The 22586-nt window shown below is 51.9% G+C and overlaps 7 protein-coding genes across 7 annotated transcripts; 5 read left to right on the forward strand and 2 right to left on the reverse strand.

Annotated features, from left to right (window-relative positions):
- Positions 1–369: 369 nt before the first annotated feature.
- On the forward strand, positions 370–4083 carry A1O3_00935 (uncharacterized protein; the record flags this gene model as incomplete). The annotated part of the gene is made up of 1 exon (XM_007731085.1): positions 370–4083. One exon carries the CDS (start codon positions 370–372, stop codon positions 4081–4083), a length of 3714 nt encoding a protein of 1237 aa, XP_007729275.1.
- A 390-nt stretch (positions 4084–4473) lies between these two features.
- Positions 4474–5977, forward strand: A1O3_00936 (26S proteasome regulatory subunit N7; the record flags this gene model as incomplete). The annotated part of the gene is made up of 2 exons (XM_007731086.1): positions 4474–4945; positions 5004–5977. 2 exons carry the CDS (start codon positions 4474–4476, stop codon positions 5975–5977), a joined length of 1446 nt encoding a protein of 481 aa, XP_007729276.1.
- A 984-nt stretch (positions 5978–6961) lies between these two features.
- Positions 6962–8500, forward strand: A1O3_00937 (alanine transaminase; the record flags this gene model as incomplete). Its single annotated transcript, XM_007731087.1, has 2 exons — positions 6962–8185; positions 8246–8500. 2 exons carry the CDS (start codon positions 6962–6964, stop codon positions 8498–8500), a joined length of 1479 nt encoding a protein of 492 aa, XP_007729277.1.
- A 3870-nt stretch (positions 8501–12370) lies between these two features.
- A1O3_00938 (uncharacterized protein) lies at positions 12371–13315 on the forward strand (the record flags this gene model as incomplete). The annotated part of the gene is made up of 1 exon (XM_007731088.1): positions 12371–13315. The coding sequence occupies one exon, from the start codon at positions 12371–12373 to the stop codon at positions 13313–13315; it is 945 nt and encodes a 314-aa protein (XP_007729278.1).
- Positions 13316–17095: 3780 nt separating this feature from the next.
- On the reverse strand, positions 17096–18401 carry A1O3_00939 (uncharacterized protein; the record flags this gene model as incomplete). Its single annotated transcript, XM_007731089.1, has 2 exons — positions 17096–17897; positions 17968–18401. The coding sequence occupies 2 exons, from the start codon at positions 18399–18401 to the stop codon at positions 17096–17098; spliced, it is 1236 nt and encodes a 411-aa protein (XP_007729279.1).
- Positions 18402–19258: 857 nt separating this feature from the next.
- A1O3_00940 (uncharacterized protein) lies at positions 19259–19660 on the forward strand (the record flags this gene model as incomplete). Its single annotated transcript, XM_007731090.1, has 1 exon — positions 19259–19660. The coding sequence occupies one exon, from the start codon at positions 19259–19261 to the stop codon at positions 19658–19660; it is 402 nt and encodes a 133-aa protein (XP_007729280.1).
- Positions 19661–20425: 765 nt separating this feature from the next.
- A1O3_00941 (uncharacterized protein) lies at positions 20426–22529 on the reverse strand (the record flags this gene model as incomplete). The annotated part of the gene is made up of 7 exons (XM_007731091.1): positions 20426–20625; positions 20703–20846; positions 20913–21081; positions 21145–21276; positions 21348–21621; positions 21675–22081; positions 22131–22529. The coding sequence occupies 7 exons, from the start codon at positions 22527–22529 to the stop codon at positions 20426–20428; spliced, it is 1725 nt and encodes a 574-aa protein (XP_007729281.1).
- Positions 22530–22586: the final 57 nt, after the last annotated feature.

The following is a 22586-nucleotide window of genomic DNA, read 5'->3' on the forward strand; positions in this document are numbered from 1 at the left end:
TGCCCATTTACGCCGGTTTCGTGGTGTTTTTTCTATCGTGGAGCATTGCAGGGAACAGGGGTTCAACCCAAACATCCCAATACGTCATCGTGTGTTCAGCTCCTCCTCAGTCTACACTCCACGTACTCATTACCTGATTTATTTTGCCTGCACCGCAACACCTTCAATCTCTTGCCGTGGGCTGACAATTCCCTATCTGTTCTCTTTCTCGTACGTGCTGTTGTCGATGCCCAGTTGTCTCTAATTGCCCTCTACAGACTGTTATCGTATAAGCATAGTCCGGGTTTGTCTGTGCCTCACTAGGCCTCTTGGCCAGATACCCATCCACGCCCCCTCACCTAACTCAACTGGGAGCTGCTTCAGAACCAAATGGCAGAGCGGAAGCAATCCTTACCAGCCAGCAGGGGCCGCGTAAACCAGAAGGGAGGGCTGGACCTTGCTACCGTCCTAGACGAAGGTCAACGCGCTGATCTCACGCTGCTCGTCGCGAGCATAACCGAGTCAATGCGCAAACAGATCCTGGACAATTTCGACGCCATGGCCGGACTGGATAAATCTCTTCTGCGAGAAGGCATGACCGAGGATGAGAAGATGATGGCTGCTGACCCTGCCAACGCTGATGTCGCGGCCTACGACCGAGAACGCAAGCTCAAGGAAGAAAGCGACAAGGACCTGGCCACTGTGAAGATGAAGAACCTCAAGAAGAACGCGGTGAAAGCATATGATGAGTGGCGCGAGCAAATGATCCTGCGAGTCGGTCAGGTTGTCAACAGTGAAAGGACTGCCAAAGAACAGGTGCAGAAGAATGCTGGCAAAGCCGACATTGCGAGACCCCAGTCGACAACCACAGCCGGGAAAGTCGTGGGAGCGCCAGCTAAACTTGTTGGTCTGAAATTCAAGGATGTGTTCCCACCCACGAGGACCCCATTAACGAAACTGCCAATGGACAAGCGAACGCTGATACTGCACTCCGTGCTTCTCCTATTGCTGTCTCTGGAACATTACAACGCCTACTCTCGCATACTCATGCTGAATTTGACGTCTTCTCTGAAGCTGCCTCTGAGGACTTTTGAACAGGACGAGTATACTACGGCAAAGGGTCTCCTTGAGGCAGCCAAGGAGATGACAGCTGATGAAGAAAGGCTGAAGAAGGCCGATGACAACAAAGATTCGAGGAAGTGGAAGGTCGGTCTGGCTACAGCTGCTGGTGCCGCCATCATCGGTGTTACGGGCGGTCTTGCTGCACCTCTCGTGGCCGCAGGTGTCGGCTCTGTCATGGGAGGTCTTGGACTTGGAGCAACGACCGCCGCCGCTTATCTTGGCTCCGTGGCTGGAAGCAGTGTCGTCGTTGGTGGCCTGTTCGGTGCTTACGGAGGCAGAATGACCGGCCAGATGATGGATAATTATGCTCGCGAGGTCGAAGACTTCCAGTTTCTTCCTGTCCATGGCAGAAGCACCAAAAAGACCAGTGAAGACGAGACCAAGGGCGCGAAGCAGGCGAGTGAACACGACCACAAACTCCGTGTTACAATTGGTATCTCTGGCTGGCTGACCGAGAAAGAAGAGGTTGTCAAACCATGGCGCGTGCTAGGCGCCGGGGCCGAGGTCTTTGCGCTGAAGTACGAACTCGAAGCGTTGCTCAACCTGGGTAACGCCATGAATGGCATGGTGCAGTCTGCAGCATGGGGCTACGCGAAGAAAGAACTTATTCAGAGGACCATCTTTGCCGAGCTAGCAGCTGCCCTGTGGCCTATTGGACTACTCAAGGTTGCGAGAGTGATTGACAACCCCTTTAGCGTTGCAAAGAGCCGGGCCGAGAAGGCCGGCGAAGTGCTTGCCGACGCCCTGATCAATCGCGCTCAGGGGGAGCGGCCAGTCACCCTCATAGGGTATTCGCTAGGGGCGCGAGTCATATACACCTGCCTGATGAGTCTGGCGAAGAGAAAAGAGTTCGGCATCATCGAGCATGCCGTACTCATCGGTTCTCCAACTCCGAGCGATACCAGTGATTGGCGAGTCCTGCGCAGTGTCGTCGCGGGAAGACTCGTCAACGTCTTCTCGGTCAATGACTATATCTTGGGATTCATGTACCGCACGTCAGCTATCCAATACGGCGTCGCCGGTTTGCAAAAGGTCGAAGGTCTGAGCGGAGTTGAGAACTTCGACGTGTCCGACGACGTGAACAGCCACCAGAGGTACCGCTACTTGATCGGCGCGATCCTCAAGAAAATCGGCTTTGAAGATATTGACATGGCTGCGGTGGAGCAAGAACATCAGTTGCTCTTGCAGGTGGAGGATGAGGAAAAGAAGCAGTCACTCCAATCGCAGCGCAAATGGTTGCTGCGACGCCAATCCACCGGCGGCAAGGAAGACGAAGCCGCCGAAGCAGAGGCCGAAGCCAACGAATTAGAACAGAAGGTGCAGGATCAGACACAGAAGAGCTTGGTGACCAGAGCGATCGAATACTTTTACGTGCCTAGCATTCCCAGTACCAAGGACGCCGAGAAAGCCGCGGGAGACTTGCAGAAGGCCGGACAAGATCCAACTCAGGCAGGAAATGTAGCAGGCCAGACCACCCGATCTGCGCCAGACTCGACGCAAGGCTACGCGGCCAAGTTGTACAAGAGCCTACCTAGCATGCCGTATACGAGCCGGACGACACCGACGAGCGCGGCCCAGATGTCTGCAGGAACAGGTCCAGCTACCAAGGACATTGCTGGCCAAGCCACCGGAGCGGGCGAGGGTACTACTGGGCAGGCTAGGAAGTATGTCCAGCAAGCCTCGTCCTATCTCCAATCTCTACCCAGCAGTGTGCAATCGCTTTCCAGGGGCACCAGCGGCAGAACGAAACCCCAGCCAAAGTCAAAGTCATCGGCGCCTGAAATGGCCCTCGACTCGGCAAAGAACGCAGCATCCACCACGGCATTTGCAGCAAAGAGCACAGCAGGTGTCGTCTCTGACACACTAACTCCAACCGTACAGAATGCTCTCAATCCAAAGGACAACCCGGCCGTGGCATCGACAAGACAAGCCGCCGATAAAGCACCTATCATCCACCAAGCAAAAGACAATACATCTATACCTGAGCCTGCGCAATCTGCCGCAGGTGGCGTCTCCACTGCAGTAGGCACAACCGCGCAAAATGCAGGCCAGCTGGCGCAGAAGGGTCTTGATACGACTAGCAGCAAGGCAGGCGAGACAGGGAAAGCACTATTCACCAGCGCTGCGAGCCCCGGTGCCAATGCCACGAAGACAGGGTCAGGCCAGAGCTATACCACGCGAGCCGCGGCGTATCTACCCCAGGTCAGCATGCCGACTCTTGGATTCGGGGGCGCCGGAAAGCAAGAGAGGACTAAGCCGCCGAAACTGGAGAAACGGTCGTCGGCGGCATCGGGGTCAAGGCCCAACCTCGACAAGACTTCTTCGGGATCACAGACAGGGGTGAAGTCTCCTTCTCTCCCAAGGCTCGAGAAAATCTCGTCTGGTTTCAGGTCACCGCCTGCAAAACTAGAGCGGCTCCCATCCGGCATCAAATCTCCTCCCACTTCCGTCCCTTCACCGAACCTGAACATTGCGCGCCAAGTTTCGGGTGTGAAGTCGCCGCCGCCCAAACTGCCCCCACGGCGGCAGAGCTCAAGACAACAAGCCCGCCAAGCCCAGCAGCAAGTGGGCGGACCTGATGCCAGGGTCAATCCAAAGTCTCCTGTAACCTCACCTACGAATGCTGGTACTGGCCTGCCGTCCGCCGCTGCCCTTGGTGAGCGGTTGGCAAGTCTACCATCGAGCATACCGTCCACGTCCACGGTGGCAGACGTGGCACAAAAGGTCGGAAAGAAAGCGACAGGTGTGGGTGCTGCGGAAAGCGGAGTCAAGAGTCCTGCTCCCGCTCATGCCAACGCGAGCGTGGACATAGATCAGCAGAACAACGCGGACAACAAAACTGCAGCTGGATCAAAGCTATCGTCTACTATGCCTGACGCAGGAATGTTAAAGGGCGCAGCCAGCGATACCGCCTCGGCTACTGCGAAAAAAGGAGAAGCCATGCTTTCGGGGATGGGACGAACGGTCGGTTTCGGACGGTAGACTGCAGGGAGGTCGAGTCTTTGGAGGAAAGGTCGGGACAGGATAACCTTGCGGGGACAATGCTTTTCCAACTGCGACGGATGTTCGTGTCTTTGACAGATCACAGACTGGACGTAATCATTTTGCCTCGGGAATGGAAAAGTACTCATTAACATGTACCTTAGAAATGGAGAAGAACTGTTCCTTGCTTAATGATTCTCCCTAGTGTTTATATGGCGGAGCATTAGTCCCTTAGCCCCGAATCTCCAATAGTCAGCCTTGGCATCGAATGGAGCAGGCTGGCGTCCGACCGCGTGTTGCCCATGTTCGCAACCTATATGCACCCTACATTTCCAACGCCTCGTCCCTAACCTCAACACCTCAGTCATCTCCCTCATTGCTACCTTCATCATGGGTTCGGATTCGCAGTTCATCAAATACCCGGACCTCTCCCTTGCACAGCACATTTTCTCTCTCGGAATTGCCGCCCGGACCTCACAAACAACGTCTTTAAACTATCTTCAAAATGCAATCAAGGAACACAAGATGGCGCCTCTCTATAGGCACCTAGCCCACCCCACCGAAGGCGTTCTCAACTCGATCGGCGAAAGTACAGCACAAGCTGTGAATACTCCGTTCAAGGCCCCTTCTCGGAGAGCCTCTCTCGTGTCCAGTAATCTGCTGCCATCCAAGAAGCTCCTGTCTTCGGGCATCCTGCCTTGGGACGAGGCGCTCTATGAGCAGCTCAAGGCCGACAATGATAAAGAGCTGGAAGAGTATCAAAAAGAGGAAGAGGAGGCCGAAGAAAAGGCGGGTGAAACCGAGGTGCAAGCTGTTCGAAGTAAACGGGCCGAGTTTTGGGCTCGAATTGGTGACAAGGCAAGTCTTTGGACAGGCTGTGAGCGAAATATAACGGACGCTGACTTGAGCCTAGGACAAAGCGATCGCAGCATATGAGAAAGTGTTTGACAAGACTGGCCCTCTGGGGACCAAAATCGACACTGTCCTTGCCATCATCCGGATCGGCCTCTTCTTCAACGACAAGGCATTTGTGAAAAAGCAGGTGGAACGCGCAGACATCCTGGTGGAGAGTGGTGGTGACTGGGACCGAAGGAATCGATTAAAGGCGTACAAAGGCCTGCACCTCCTTACTGTTCGATCCTACAACCTCGCTGCCCCTCTACTGCTCGACAGTCTCTCCACATTCACCAGCTACGAACTCTGCAGTTACTCGTCCCTGGTCGTGTACGCCGTCCTTGCGGGGTCATTATCCCTTAAACGAGTCGATTTCAAGGCGAAAGTCGTAGATGCACCAGAGATCAAGGCGATCCTGGGAGATGGCGAAGAGAAGGTACCGGGCGCGGATGAAGAGATGAAGGATGTGTCTTCATCAACTGCAGAACGCGCATCCGGCCTGGTGAACCTGGCTACTTTAGGTTCTGGCTCGGCGGTAGAATCGCAGACCGAGACACCCCTGGACTTTGCGTCTCTCGCAGGACTAGTCAACAGCTTGTACGGAGGCAACTACCGCAATTTCTTCCTTGCTTTGGCTGCAGTGGAAGAGAACTTCTTGACGCAGGACCGGTATCTGTATGAGCACCGGGCGTGGTTTGTCCGCGAGATGCGCCTTCGAGGCTATCAGCAACTGCTGCAATCCTACCGAGTGGTGGGCCTTGCTACGATGGCGCAAGCATTCGGGGTCAGTGTGGATTTCTTGGACAAGGATTTGGCCAAATTCATTGCGGGTGGTCGGGTGAGCTGCACCATCGATCGAGTGCAAGGGGTCATTGAGACGACGCGTCCGGATGACAAGAACAAACAGTACGCCGACGTCGTGAAGCAGGGGGATGCCCTCATCACGAAGCTGCAGAAATATGGCCAGGCTGTGAGATTACGAGGAAGCGAGCGAGCCTAAAATGGTAAAATACCTGGTCGGCGTGTGATCATTTTCGGCGGCCCCCGCCGTTGCTGCGTAGGGCGTTTCGATGGGATGTGAGCAGTGAGCACAAAGGCTGCTGATTGATATGTGGGCGCAGTACTCCGCACTCCGTAGAGAGAATACGATGGCCAGACATTGTCCTTGCCAGCTAAAGTCATCTCGCCTCAACCCGCGGTTGGCGACATGTTGAATTCCCTCGCCTGCGATTTCCATCCCACGCAGAGACAATGCCAACCAACCGCCGATTCGAGATGGGCGATTGCCGCAAAGGGCGCAGCGCACCCCACACTAGGTGATAAGATACCGCACCTAAGATGAGGGGAGCTGCCTAACTGTAGGCTTGGGGACCGTAGGGCGTCCTGAGCCTATCCCTGCTGGGATCCCCCCCATCACCACCGCAGACGGCTCAAGCAGTTCTCTCCGCGTCTCGAGTATTACTCATTATTCTAGTGCAAAGATTTTCTCGAGATGCCATGCACCCCGTGTCTAGGTGCAACAACACAGTCCACGTCCGTCGTCTAGTCCTCCCGGCGAAAGGACAAGTCTGTCGATTTTGATGCCAGCGCTCCGATAACGCTTCGTCAATCCCCCCACCAAGTTCATCCTCCTCCCTCGAGAGAAATGCAGCTGGGGCCTGCACCCAGGGCTTCCTTGATTTTACTGCGTGCCCAGTCTCTCTGCTGCAGATCTGGCGCGACGACCGCTTCCTTTCCCTCATCCTCGCTTTCATTGCGGCCGGTCCAGACTCGAGGTAAGAAAAAGCAAGACCCCTTGTATGCCGTGGCCTGATAATGCAGTCTCGTGTGCTGCACGCGACTGGTGACAATCACGACCCCATGCTTGCTTCTTCCCCGACTTATTTTCTGCTGATACGATTACGACCGACATGTCACTGACATATATGGTGGTCCAGTTCCCTCTTCACCCTCCAGGCTCAGATCCCCTTCAAATCGTCGCAACATGTCGTCCACACCGCGCCTTCGCAGTTTGAACATCAATAACATCAACCCGCACGTGAAAAAGGCCCACTATGCTGTTCGCGGCGAGCTTGCGATGAAGTCAGAGGAGTACCGTCACCAGCTGACGCAAAACGACCCTCCTACTCCCCCAGAGTCTCCCTTGCCCTTCAGCAGTGTCATCACGGCCAATATCGGTAACCCGCAACAACTTGATCAGAAGCCGATTACGTTCTTCAGGGAAGTCCTCGCCCTACTAGAGCACCCGGCTCTGTTGGACAATGAAGAGGCCCTAAAGTCGAGCTTCGGCTACAAGCAAGACGCGATTGACCGTGCTCGGTGGTTGCTCAAACAGGTCGGCTCCGTCGGTGCATATTCACAGTCTGCAGGGGCTCCTGGCATACGGCAGTCCGTGGCCAATTTCATCGCGCGACGGGATGGGTTCCCTGCCCACAGAGACCACATTTATCTGTCGGCTGGTGCTTCGTCGGGTGTGAACACCCTCCTGAACGTCATTTGTGCCGCACCCGAGACGGGTGTGTTGGTGCCCATCCCCCAGTATCCTCTGTACACGGCCACACTCGACATCCTGAATGCACGCTGTGTACCATACTACCTCAAGGAGTCACACGCATGGGGCACAGATATCACGGTCATCAAGAATGCGTATGACAAGGCGGTCAGTGAAGGCACGGATGTCCGTGCCATTGTCATCATCAATCCTGGCAACCCTACAGGTGCCTCGCTGTCTGAAGATGACGTTGAGGGTGTTATCAAGTTTGCCGCGGAAAAGAATCTTGTCATCATAGCCGACGAGGTCTACCAGACCAACGTCTTTATTGGGAAATTCCACTCCTTCAAACGCGCTTTGCGCACGATGCAACAAAGGGAGCCGGGCACTTACGATACCGTCGAACTCGCGTCGCTCAACTCTGTCTCCAAAGGTATGGTGGGCGAATGCGGACACCGTGCTGGTTATTTTGAACTTGTGGGGTTCGACCCGGAGGTTCAAGCTCAGATCTACAAATTCATCTCCATCATGCTTTGTCCTCCTGTAGTAGGTCAATGTCTGCTGGAGCTCATGGTGAATCCGCCCAAGGAGGGCGATCCCAGCTTTGCACTCTACAGCAAGGAATACGACAGCATCAAGAATGGCTTAAAGGAAAGAGCCTATGCGCTCTATGAGGCATTCAAGCAGATGGAGGGAGTGGAGATTGGTGAACCACAGGTAAGTCTGCCATACAGCCGGCGATCCCGCTTGCTACTTCTGGATGCTGAATTACTACAGGGTTCCATGTATCTCTTTCCGACCATCAATCTACCTCCAAAAGCGGTCGAGGCGGCAAAAGAGGCCGATCGTGTCCCAGACGCGTTTTATTGTCTCCGTCTCCTCGACAGTACAGGGATTTGTGTGGTACCGGGATCTGGGTTTGGTCAGGAACCCGGCACGCTCCATTTCCGAACAACCTTCCTCCCTCCGGGCACGGATTGGATCAGCAGATGGACGAAGTTCCACAAAGACTTTATGGACGAGCATCGTTGAGCATCAATTGGCCGGGGCTCGGCTTCAGCAGAATCAATGATTGATTCGGGTGTCAAGCCGGCCGAGGTAGTGTATGGTTCAACTTGTACGTTCTGTTGCGATGGGAGCGCTGTTATTCTTCAAGTATACGGCTACGTGTGATCTAACGGACCTGAAAAGTTTGGCTGAGCTGGCTTTAGCACAGGAGCTCACGGCAACTGCAATGTATTGACCTGTATCAGATTATTATGCATACCTACCAGGTAGTATCTGGTACTTACAATGGATGATCTTTCAACGGAGACACGGTTACAAGGCTAGTCTCACTATTCTCCGACGGCAATGCCTATATCACGTATACAAGTGCGACGTTGCTAGCACCACCCGCACACCACCTCTCTGTGTCGTTGTGTTCTTGGCGGAAGGTGCATGGCATCAACAGGCTGCTATCCTCCAGACGCACCAGGGCTCCTGCTTTTGTGAGTCTTAGAGTGGCAGTCACAGTTGACGCTGGCGGGTTCAACTGTACTTCTACCTCACTTTTGCTTCCTCTTCCTCTTCCTCTTTTTTTTCACGCGTGTCATCTCCATCCTCATACACGACAATCGACGCAATCCAGACCTGTGCTTCAGCACACTTATCCCCCGCTGGCGGGTTGTACTTCTACTTTACTTTTGTTTCCTCTTCCTCTTTTTTTCACGGGTGTCATCTTCATCCTCATGCACAACAATCAACGCTATCCAGACCTGTGCTTCAGCATACTTATCCCCCACAAAGGCGAGTACTCTGGTGACCGTACTATGAGATAGAGCTGCTAACATTCTATAGCATTACATAAGACGAGTCTTTATCGTCTATCCGTGAGTATCCCTTTATTCACCCCTTTATAACCTTGTCGACTAACAGATAGCAGACTCGTTTTCGAATTTTTGGAGTCCCCCTTTCTTTCTCTTTTTTTTTTTACTTCATTTTTTATCGGGTAAGTGGAACAGCGGCCGCCTCACTATCAACTAGTACTGATGATACGGGAGTAGGCCATGTCTGTCAATCAAACTATCGTATATGGTAGTTCAAGGTTAGTTATACTATATCCAGATGATAATAGTGATATTTACTAACAACGTGCTCCTAGTTCGTTGGGTTTTCTCCTCGTTGGAGAACCCGAGGGCGTTGCCCTCGTCGTCGTCCGGGTTGTGTTGTGGTCAATTCTATTAACCATTTGGCTTGCCGCGGTGGTGTTTTTGGTGGCGGTGGTGGTGGCGGGCCGCTTTCCGCCGCCAGAGGAGGAGGAGCGGGAGCAAACCCGCGATGTCGAGCTGGGGGTAGTGCGCCGTCGAGCGCCCAGGCCGGCCTCAACGGCCGCAAAGCCACCAAGGCCGAGGCCCGCGAGGCCGGCCAGGGCAGAGAGGCCGGGAAGGCTTCATGTCTTCCCCGGATACGGGGGCCGGGAAGGGGGGGGGCTCCTGGCTGCTGATATGAGCCCGATAGGCAGAAGGAGTTCCTTTCTAGAGGTCTGAAGGGCGCCGCCCTTATACTCCTACATGTTCTAGTGTGATGGTGTGGTTCCTGTTGGGCATAGCTACCTATTCTCTCTCTAGGCCATAAAATACAGGAAGAATACAAAATATACAGCCGCGTCTCTGAGGTGCTAACGTACCGGATAACAGTGTGCCGCCTTGCGCGGCGGGGAGGACGGGAACCGGCCCACGACGTAAAGTTGGGGTGGGTGAGTTTGAAAGGCCCAGGGAGTTCCTTTCTAGAACCGGGTGGCTCACTGATGTTGTTTTCCTCCGGGTGTTAAGGAGAAGAACTTGAATGGGAAGGCAAAATGCTGGGGTGGTGAGTACGGGCTCCCACGCCACCGGGACCATGACGGTCTCCATCATGAGCGATCTGAAAGGGGCTGCCCGTGAACGAGTTGCCTCTACTCCCTGGACGACCCTTTCGTGGACCTTTGGGCGCGCGAGCATATCGAGCTCACGCCATCAAGCAAGGGAAATACATTTTTCTATTCCTTAGTCAACGAAACCCGCGAGCACATCTACACCACCAACGCCAAATATCAGCCATTCTGTCTCGCAGGCCTCAGCGTCGCCTATCCTACTGGGTGAGGAAATCACACTGTCCAGAAGCAAAGCACGAGTCTGTGACGCCGAACACTACGAGTCCAAGACTCGAGTCATCGACGCCGACAACCAACCCGCCTGCACCTGGCTTGACCGCACCAGCTCGTTCAACCAACTATCTGGCCTCACCGTTGGATCTATCTCTCCCTCGTCTCCACAGATACGACCAAGCCACACAACATCACGTCGCTGAAGGACCTGTGCAAACCTCCTCTCCTCATAACCTCATGCAAAGCCAGAGCCAGAGCAGGCCATCCGCCCACGCCAATTCGTGGTGCAAGAGGTGGAAGCAGAACGTCTAAGGTGTCAAGAGCTTCGGTCACGTCCAGGTCTGGGGAAGACGAATGAATCAAAAGGTGTTGTAAATAGCCATCATGAATTGGCATGACGATGTTGCGGAGTTGGTAGGGGTATGGGTATTACACAGGCAGTGCATAGTATGGGAAATACTTTCAGAGCCCGGTTGACGGTATTGTTCTGCTACTGGCATATAAGACCTGATTGTATCACGCAGAGAGAGTCGTTGTTGTCTCGATTCTCTATGGCTAGGTAGTGCACTGGGCTTGAGTGTCCTCAATTGTGAGTCCAGTCAGTCCTATACTATATAGGAAACAGACACATCCTCAATACCTAGTATTTGTGATGCAACTCTTGTTCTCCATGCTCCTCACGAAAGCCCCTGAATCTTCCCCCCAGCAGATTGAAGTCCACCTTGTGGTCTTGACCAGATTGTCTATCTAGGCTCGGAGCAGAAAAGACCTGCATAGATGCTGCATGCCGATGAAGTAACATGTCTGGGTTAGGGAGGGTAGCGTGCAAGTTTGGCAAGTTGAACACGCCAGAAGTTGAGTCGCTTGGGTCAGACAAGTATATGTTGCCTAGAGGTAACCCTTTCAAGTACGGATCCGGTACTACCCTCTCTTGTCCTGCGCTCCTGTGCTAGCCTGCGCCCAGGCAGCCCGTGAGCTGGGTGGCAGCTTGACCTTGCCAGGGTGGACGCAAGCCGTACGCCGCAAATGTTCTTCCGAACTCCACATGTTCCAGCTCCATCAAGTTGTTGATTGGGGCACAGGGTCAGGTAACGAAGAATACTGTATGTAGTCTTCGGTATGGCCTACGGCTAGAGGGCCAAGATCATGAGGAGGAACGTGTCGAGGTGGTCGATTATGGCCAATTGGTTGTGAAACTGGGCGTTCTCTTTCGTGGTCTCTGCCGTTTGCAGCAGTTTGTTGCCATTGATGTTTTCCACGCGGGCCAGGAAAAGATATCTTGATGATCCAAGTGTGAAGCGCTCCCCTCTTTTTTATCAAAAGGGCCTAGGTAGAGAGCCTTAGCTACAGTAAATCCACCAGTGGTCCAGCTAGAAAGAAGGGCAAGGCTGCGAATGCCCAGTAGTAGGTGCCGAGGCACGGATACTAGATATTTGCTGAAAGGGGATTCATCCATTGCCGCTTTAATACAACGTCTGTTCACGTGATAAGGCCATGAATCGGCAAATGAAACGTTCAGTAGCCGTCGGGCCAATTGCCACCGACGCGAGCTCGTCACTTCACTAAAAAGCACCCTCATGAGAAAAGTAGGATCCGTAATTCGTCAATAATCGACTGTCTATCTGGTGACTACAGTTTACTCGTCACCTCTTCACCTCTTCACTCACTTTCAACTCTTCTCGTCGTGGAAGAAACTTCCCCAGATCATCTCACGAGCATACGGAGTACAGGCTCTTCCGGACCATATCCCGTTACCAGCACCAGCACCGTCCAGTATGAAGCTGCTCTACCCCACCTCCCTCAAGCTCGACACTCAGAGCCTCGAAGGGTTCAGTGTATCGCTGTACCCATACGACGTCAAAACCCCCATCCCGGCTGACCACCGCGACGCCGAGATCCTCATCACATGGACCAACTCGGCAGACAACCTGAAAGACGCCGCCAAACAGCTCACCAACCTCCGCTGGATTCAGTCTCTGGCCGCGGGGCCCAACGACGTACTGAACGCGGGCTTCGACACGTCGAAAATCACCGTCACCACCGGCTCCGGCCTCCACGACCGCACCGTGGCCGAACACGCTCTGGGCCTCCTGCTCAACGCTGCCCGTCGCTTCTTCGAGATGCGCGACTACCAGCTGCAGAGGAAATGGCCCGCTCACCTGGGGGGCCCGCAGCCCGACCGTCCCAAGGGCGCCTTCACGACGCTGCGTGACGCCAATGTTCTGATCTGGGGGTTCGGCAACATCGCAAAGACTCTCGTCCCCCACCTGATCGGACTGGGCGCCGTTGTTCGCGGCGTCGCTCGCCACGCCGGCGTGCGCAACGGAATCGAGGTCTACGCCGAAGACAAGCTTGCCGAACTGCTCCCATCCACCGACGCGCTCGTCATGATCCTGCCCGGCTCGGAATCCACACGCCATGCTCTGAACGCCGACCGTCTGAAACTGCTTCCGTCGCACGCTTGGATTGTGAATGTTGGTCGAGGCACCTCCGTCGACGAGCTCGCCTTGGTCGACGCCTTGGAGAAAGGCGAGGTTGGAGGTGCTGCCCTCGACGTCTTTGACAAGGAGCCGCTACCGGCTGAGTCGCCTTTGTGGACCGCGCCAAATGTGATTGTGAGCCCGCACGCCGCGGGAGGCCGGCCGCAAGACGCTGAGGTCTTGATTGCTGACAACCTGAGGAGGCTTTTGGCCGGCCAGACGCTGAAGAATGTCATTTAGAGACCAAGCCGCGAGAAAATCAAGTTCTTCAAACCTGTGCTGCTGGCCGCGGAAAGGAGTAGTACTAGTAAGCCATAAATACATAGGGTGCCCTTAGGGAATAAATATAGTAGTACTGGCAATAACTTACCTGTAGTTTAAATCTATATCCAAGAGACGTGTCTGAGAATCTTGAATTAGCTTTAATACCGCTTAGATATCTATGTTAGTACTAGACTAAGACAGTGTTGATACCATAGTATTAGGTTCTTAAATCGGTGAGAATCTTCAAGTGTCATCGTGTCAACACTATACCAACACCGTGGTAAAGCTGTCTTAATACAGTGCACGCTAAAGCCGCGTTAGAACTATAGGGACACTGCTCGGAGACGTTCTAAACACTGTCTCTAGTCTGTATAGATACCTAGTATAGCATTAAGTGAATATATAATGTACTATTGACTCGAGAGGGTTCAGGCTATAATATAGTACTATATATTACACCCACTTATATCTAGAATAGAAACCTCCCTATAAGAGTCCCACCTACTATATACTAGTAGTACTCTCTATCTATCAGGACCTAGCTATTTAAAAAACTACTACTAATTATATAAATCAAGTATATATACCTAACCTAACGTCTTACTAGGAACCAAGCCTCGGACAGACTATAAGCGATAAGACGAGTAAGTGCCTAAAGACTATTAGCGACATCGTCTTATTTAATCTAGTTTCGATCCGGTTTCGATCCGGTTTCGATCCAGTTTCAATCTAGTCTCGATCCGATCTTAATTCGGTCTTAATCCGGTTTTAATCCGGTTTTAATTTAGCTTTAATTTAGCTATTAAATTACTACTAGGTAATATTAATATAAGATTATAGTTATATAAACTTAAAAAAACGGTTATATGGTTATGTAGTACCTTATACTAGTATAGGTTTAATTTTAAATATTAATATTAAATTATTTTTTTAAGAAAAATAAGTATTAAAATAATTACTAATATAGGCTTTATAACAACGAAGCTACGTATAGTAACGAGTATTTATAGTTAAAAGAGAATAGGTAGGACTATAGTAATAGGATCTAAGTAGATAGAAGGATATCGATATAAAAGACTAGCGAAAAGAAGACGAAAGAGCTATAAAAGACTACTCTAAGCCCGAACGATAATCTATAGCTTCGAAAAGTTACGAAAAGCTTTAATAAGCTATAGAAAGTATTAGATACTTCGAAGATTATTAAAAAAGATAAAGAAGAGTATATAATAGTAGAAAAACGTGTTTTTTAAAAGATAATTAACGAGATTTTTTATATCTTTTAGAGATCTAACGCGATATTATATAATTAAGAGTAATTCTAAATAATAGATAAAATTCTATAGAATATAAAAAAGATTAAATAATAAATAATAAAAGAGTACTCTATCGTTTAAAAGATATAAAGTTAGATAGCGATATAAGAATATTACTAAAGTTAAGTATCTATAATAGAATTAATTTACTTTTAATATACTATTAAGAGAAAAGATAAAGAAATTGTAGTTATAATCTATAATAAAGATAATAAGAAAAGAGTCTAGAGTATCTAGATAAATATCATACTTATTATAATTCGTTATAAGAAATTAAAGAAGATAATAAAAGAGATTATAGTAGTTTAAAGACTTCTAAGCGAAAATCTTTCTATTATAATAATATAGATAGAAGTCCGTTTAGTACTTAAAAAAAGTTCTAACTAATTATAGATAATTATATTATTAATAAAAGTAAGAAGAATAGTATTTATAATCTTTACTTATTTAATTCGTAAGAAAGAAGTTAATCTTAACTAGCTTCTATAGCTAGTTTATTTATTTATTTGGTTCCCTTTATAGTCCTCGTAGCCAAACTCGGGCTAATGTGGACTCAACACCCTTCCCTAACCTCTAAGCCCTGATCGGGTCTCCATCCCTCTCTTCTTCCTCTCTTTCCTCCCTCTCTTCCTCCGTCTCCACCGCCAACACCTCACAGAGGCGGTACTGCATAAGTAGTTCCGTTCTCTGTATCATCCTGACTGCCGCTCGACAGCCTTGTTTCGTGTTCAGGAGCGCCTGTAACGTCGGCCTGACCCCAGTCTTGAGTCCGTCTCTTAGACACTCCTCTCTCAGCTCCGTCCATCTCTGGCATCTTAATAGGACATGTTGTACCGTTTCTAGTTCTCCGCACATCGGACAGAGTGGGCTGCCAATGTTCGGGACCTTCATTTTGTGGAGGAAGGCTCGAAAGCCTATCTTCCCCGTTCTTAGTTGCACCGTAATCGCCGATTGATGCTTCTTCATCCCCTTGTGGAGTTGTAGGGTCTTTTTTCCATTCAGCCGGGGTTGCAGGACCCGGCTGTGAGCCCCTTTCTCTCCATTTTCCCACCGGATCCTCCAGCGGCGCTGGCACTCGGTGGTAACTGCTGTTTTCGCTATTTCGAGTAGCTCCCGGTTGGCCTTCCGATTTGCTTCCTCGTTCAGCCCCTGTCGTCTCTCCAGAGGTTGGGGTGAGATCGCCGTTATCCAGGCTTTCAGGGTTTGAAGCGGTCCCCAATGAGTCGGCATTCGACCCCGAACTCCCCGTCCCCTCAGGATTGCTGCCACCCTCCTCTCGATTCCCTTACCAGCTTCCGAGAGCACACAGCGCGCCACAGCCACTAACGTGAGCTTGTCGAGGTGAATATCGAGTGGCTGAACCCCCGTCTCCGCCTCTAAGGCTTGGGTGGACGTAGCCTTATAGGCTCCGGCTACCACCCTTAGGCAGCGTCCTTGGATGGCCTGCAGTTTGCTCGCGGTAGTCTTTCCTCCACCGATGGCCCCTTCCGGTCTGTGCCAGGCCAGCGAGCCGTATGTCAGCGCTGGTCGGACCATCCCTAGGTATACTTGACGACTCGCCTGGAGAGATGCCCCCCAGGTAAATTTCTAGAGTATATTATCTTAATTAAGAGTATATAATCTAATTTAGATAAGGTGTGATCTATATAGAAATAGCTAGAACTAAGGGATATTAAGAAAGTATAAGTACATCGAAATATTACTTTTAGCCTAGTTCTTATAAAAGCTAAACTAGTATTATTCTCGTCTATCTAGCTAGATTACCTTAGTAAAGTAATTCTGGTCTACGCGACGCTCTAGTAAATCGCGATTAATCTCGCCGGCCTAGTGTACTCCTTTAATACCGTCGCCGACGCTAAAATAGATAACGAGACGGAATCCGTTACCCTAATCTACAATACGTCCGACGTCGAGAACGGTAGTTTCGCCCTAATCTACTTCTTCGTAATAAACGTCGGCCGCGAGTAGTCGAAGCTACTCGCGACGTAACGTCGTTACGAGGTTCTAGCCTAAGTCGCGTAAATCTATACCGGCGTCGATAAAAACCTAATCTACGCGCCGGTCGAGATCTTCGAGTAGAAGTAGAGTAAGGAAGAATAGAGTAAAGGCTACCCCTATCTCGTTACCGTACCGGACGTTATAAGTAGCGTCGGCTACGCTATCCGAGAGCCCTTTAGTAACGTCTACTTTATAGGAACCGAGACGAGTATAGTCTAGAAAGAGTATATAGAAGCGGCCGTGAGGAGCGGAGAGCACGGGGCTACCGAGGTGATAGAGGCATTGCAGAGCAAGGAGAACAGACCCGCAGAGGTCAAGTTATAGATATGATAGCTACATGTAGTACTTCTGTCTGTATGTATAGACGTATAAAAGTAATCTACTTGTCGGTGTATTCAGAATCTTGTTGGAGTATTCTTTTGAGAGTATATACTACTAGAAAGTACTACATGTATAGAATGTCCTCATCATAGGCCAACCCGGTAGTACCACTACTGGACACGTCAAAGCAGCCGAACCCACTGGTGGCACTGTCCTCGAGATATTCCAGCTGGTCCAGAATTTGGGGGTGGTGGCATTGCACGACAGTCGGACTGCCGGCAAAAAACATTTTGGTACTTGGATATGGTTGCTGCTGCATCCCTGCGGCGGCTGCTGCCAGTCCTCCAGTAGATTCGGCGGTGGTGATGGGAACAAGATCAAACATGCCGGGTGACAACCCGCCGGTCGAGCCAGTAGTAGTGGTGGTAGTGGGAGTGGAAGTACCAGTGCAACTACCACCTCCTGCTCCCACCAGTGGTTTTTGGTCCATCATTTCTTGTAGCCGGATCCTGGCCTCACTGGCAATGGCCCATGCGTGGGAAAGGTCTCCAAGAATGGCATCCAACATGGGCAGCAAGCTGTCTTGGATTCCTCCTCCTCTGCTGCTGCTGTCTTGTTGGTGTTGTTGTTGTTGTTGTTGTTGTTGTTGTTGTTGTTGTTCCACAAACGCTGATACCGGTAACATGGCAATCGTGGCATCGACCGAGGTGATGGCGCCGTGGACAAAGACGAGGGGGGCGTTTTTCAAGGTGTGTTGTGCGCCAAACCGGCGGATGATGCCGACAATCATCTCGACCGAGGCGTCGCAGATGTTGAACGCGGCCGAGTGTGAACTTGAAGCTGGCCCCGTCCGTCTCTGACGCACTCTTGTGGTGGTGGTGAGAAGAGGACGATTCAGAGTGATGCGGACTGTGTGGTAAAGCACGCTGGACCCAAAGTCATGTTAGGACTTTTCTCTGGTGTGAAAGGGATACAGGAAATGGTAGGAAAACGTACTGTAAGGCAGCCAGACTAGGGTCGACCTCGACGAGGTTCGAGCCCCATCGGTTCCACCGCATGTCTCCGGGCAAGGAATCGTGCCAGCTGCAGAGTCGAGCATTGAGCTTGTTGTAGACGGCCTCGGCCCAATACTCGGACCTACCGACCGATTTGGCTCTGGACGAGTGGAGCTGGACCTGGATTTCTTCCATGATCCTCCCCAACTGGCCTTGTTTGGTGATCAAGACGGTCGAAACATGTGCTGGACATGGCTGCTGTGCGTGGTTGTCTCCTGGATTACCGCCGCCGCCGGCGCCGCCGCTGATGCTGCCAGTTTGACGCTGGAGCCATGCCATCCAGATCCGCTGGGCCGCCGAGTCGGCCGGGTTTGGCATTGTCGGTGAATCAGAGACGATCATACCGGTATCCAGGTCGGAGTCGGCCTCATCCATGGCGGTCGGTCTCCCGAAAAAGAGACTCAAGATCCTAGGGCGCTCGAGTTAGTGCGGTCTATCGCAGGTCATTACGTGGAATAAGTGGGAACTTATCGGATATAGCAAAGGTCAAAGACATGCGTCGCCGTGACTCCAAGTCAACGAGCGGCGCACCTGAGGGGTATCGGTGGTGATGATAGTAACTGTTGTGACACGAAGCAGTAGCCGCCGCCGACCGGGGCCCTTCGTGGAGGCCCAAGTCTTGTGCCATCCGGAATGCCATTCCTGCGAAGAGTGAGTTTCGTTGGTGCCAGTAAACAAACCCCTTGGTGAGTAACACGGACCTGAATACATCCAGGACTTGGATGCGCTGCCCCGCCCTGCTTCGAAGATTGCACAGAGCAGCATTGCTTGCGACGTGGTCACGCTGGGGATCCAGGGTGGCCTTGTAGATATGGCTTCTTCCGCACACGTCGAGAAGAGGTCGGCGAGGCCCCTTATGTTTGGGTCATGAGACATCAATGCCCCGAGAGAGCACACGGCATACAAGAGGGCCGGTGGACAGTGTTCACCGGAACCTGAACTGTTCGAGAAGTCGAGCAGGAAAGCATCCCGGTCGATGAGCGTGGAATAAGGCTGCTGCCACCGGAAGAACAGCGTGATGCACTCGTGGATGATGATCCCCGACAGGCTGGAGATGGATCTGGTGGCGATGGTGGTGGTGGGCATCCTAGAGCACGGCCGAGCTGCTGACGAACGATTCATCGCAGACTTGGAAGTCCCAAGGAGACCCGTACTGTATATACTACCGGGACCGAAGAATATCGTAGAACCTGATGAAAGGACGAGAGTGTGAGCTCAAACGGCCGAACAGTATGCTGGGATATCAACGACATACCCTCTCCACCATCGTAGCTCCAGGAGGAACCCATGAGGTCACCGCCATCGCCGTCATTCCCATCTGCCAGGACGTCTTGATCCGAAGCATCATGTGCCGGTGCTTGCATTACGGAGTGGTGGTTGCCGCCTCCAGAGGGCATATGGTCGACGAGATCAACACCGTCAATGATGGATTCACGCTCAGGGCCCGACGACGCCTTGATGCGGGAGAGCAGGGACTCCAAGGCAGCTATGCGGCCCTCGAGCGCAGAGACATACTCGTGCGAGATGGGAGCTCGTTTCCAGTCTTCGGCACGGAACTCGCATTTGACGCCAGCGACGGAGCAGCTACGGCAAGGCGTCGTTCGAGTGCATTTGATCTGACCCGGAAGAGATAAAATGAGTCTTTTCCGCAGAAGAGGAGGCCACAAGTGAGAAGAGTATAACGTACCTTACGGGTTTGGCATCGTTTGCAACTGCAGTAATTTGTTAACCTGTGTGGTTCTCAGTCCATCGTTCTCTCGCGCAAACTCACGAGATTCTTTTCTCCCCGGGTAGCCGATGCATCATTGTTTGAGGTACGAGATCAATTTACAAATGGTCGGTAGTAGAGATAGATTGGTGAGAGGGATTGTGGATGAGGGATGGGGAATGAGGATGGGGATGATGGGTGACGGTCGAAGGTGAAAAGCCCCTCGCAGACAATCACGCAATCAGGTGCGAGCAGGGCAATCATCGCCCCTGGAACGGAGTCCAACTCCGAAAGCGACGGGTGACTCGTGGAGAGGTTGATTGGGCCGATCTCGAAGTGGTGGTGGATCTGATATCGGTGCACTAGTAATAGTAGTAATTAGGGGCATTCTTACAGGCTACCTGACTATCGGAAGAGGGTTTATCTAGAAGGCGATACTATATAGACATGGTTCAGAGTGAAGTGACTTCCTCCCCTCGTTCTAAATGATAACCCCGTGTTCCGTATTGGCTAGTCATCTTCCGTGCGCCAGTATAGTACAGGTCTACCTCTCAACGAACTTCTAGACACACCGCCGCAGCCATGAAAGGGCAACGATGCTGAGTACGCATTCTAGCAGCGCAAGATGGAGTGTCGCGGTGCTCCATATTCCCAGACTCGTCAGCACCCCTTTCTAGTGACAATAGCAAAACTAGCGAGCGAAGCGGATATTGAGTTTCTTCGTGCCCGTATCCGTGGTGGTGGTCAGGTAGTTGTCCCTCTCAGATTGACTTAACGCCCGCCACTTTTTCTCCTTCTGCTGGTTCCGCTTGATGTAGTACAACTTAGCCAGGACGAACAGGACAATGTTGGCCGAAGTCAATCCGACCAGGATCCTGTTGCCTCGATAGTCTATGGCGTCCAGGTGATTAGTATGTACGTACGTACTCTCCTCAAACAACAAAGAGGTAGTAATCAGGGAAACGTACAGTAGGGCTTATCACTGTTTCGATAGATGTTGACGGCGACGATGGATCCAATCTGATAGCAGATATTGTACACCGCCGCAGCGACGGCGCGAGTAGCCACACTGTTGGCGTTGCGGGAAATCATCCCCACCAGAATGGCATGAGCTGGACCAAGGTACCGACACATTAGAAAAATCCGGTGATGGTGTGGCTGGTCCCCGACAGACTTACAGTAAGGCTCTCCGTTGACTCCCGTCAACAGCGCGTACCGAACCCAGGGTCTGGCCGTATGGGGGATTGCAACCAGTCCAATCAGGAAAGGCAGAACCCAGACGTTGCTCAACGACGCGAAGATCAAGAGTTCCCTGTATTTCTCGCTGGCCCATACCACGGCGAGAATCTGGGTTTTTCGTCCCTGTCAGCTCTGGCAGAACCCCAAGCCGAGGCAGGGGGCAGAACCTACATTGACAAAGAACAGGAAATAGCCCGGAATGGCGAGCATGTTTGCCTCAAAGACGGTGTAGCCCATGTTTCGCAGGGTGAGCGACATGTAGTTGGCGGCAGGCTGGAACGGGATAAAGGCCAGGATACCGAGCTGTAAAACACAGAAAAATCAGTCTCGGACACAGCACCCTTCGACAAGTTATCGGTGCCACGAGGACTTACAATGTACGTGGGCCAGAGATCCACGTCCGTGAGCGCGGTCAAGATGCCTTTGAGGTCGACGTGCTGTCGGTTGTTCATGTCTCCCTTGGACGGGTCATCTCGCAGGATTCGGTTGACCAGGATCTTTTCTTCTCGCTCCGTAAACCATCCGGTCTTACCATGGAGCCAGCTCGCCTTGCCACCCAGGATCTTGTGGGTCTCAGTGAGACTGGGTGGCATCATGAAAAAGGTCACCAGGCCAACGACGACGCTCATCAATCCCTCAATCAAAAATCTAGGGGCACAGTCAACTCGCTGTATCCACTCTCTCAAAAGGGGAATTCTCACAGCCACTGCCATCCTGCCCAACCTCGTATCCCACGCATTTTGAGAAACCCTGCCGCAAGAAGTGATCCAGTGATCTGCGTCACCGGGATTGCTGTCCAGAAGACCGACAGTCTCATGGGTAGCTCCGTACTCTTGTAGCAATAGGACAGGTAAAGGACAAGATCCGGGATGAACCCTCCTTGAGAGAAGCCGATGAGAGCACGGAAAACAAAATAGGTGGCACGGTCCTTGATCAGAGACTGTAGGCAACAAAGGGTCCCCCAAAGAGTGATGGAGATGGGGGTCATAACGTCTGGCCCAATCTTCTTACTCAAGAGACCTCCAGGAAGTTCAGCGGCCAGGAACGAGACGAGATAGATGGTTTGACCCGTGTTGTAATCGTTGGTGCTCATGTGCAGATCATCAAGCTGGACATGGTCATCAAATTTGCTCCAAGGGAAGAGCATGGGTAGTTACCAGGTTGTCCGAGACCGCGCGGTTGATGTTCCGGCGGATCAGGTCGAGAGAGCAGAACATGATCCAGACCCAGACCATGATCCGGAGATCAAGCTTTCTCACGAGTCTCTTCTCTTCAGTGGAACTCCATTGACACGATGGGTCGTAGCGATGGCGCCCTTCATAACGGGCAGACTCATAGACGCTGCGCCAGTGCTCTGCATCAGCCGGCGAGGAGAAGGGATGTTGCTCAGTCGATCCGAGGTAGCAATCTTCTCTGATGCTGCCTCCCTCCGGGCTGTCGTCCGCTTCCACGGGGAGGGCGGTGCTTGTGCCGACGGGAGGAGGTCGCTTCTCTCCAGAAGTCGCAGTCTTCTCATTCCACCCATGACTGACACTGTGACTGTTTTCCTGCGCCATCATTGTGGTTCCAGAAGAATGGTACCGAATGTGTACAACCGGACCTGAGGCAAAGAA

Source organism: Capronia epimyces (genome assembly GCF_000585565.1).
Source record: "Capronia epimyces CBS 606.96 chromosome Unknown aczIQ-supercont1.1, whole genome shotgun sequence".
Classification (NCBI taxonomy): Eukaryota; Fungi; Ascomycota; class Eurotiomycetes; order Chaetothyriales; family Herpotrichiellaceae; genus Capronia; species Capronia epimyces.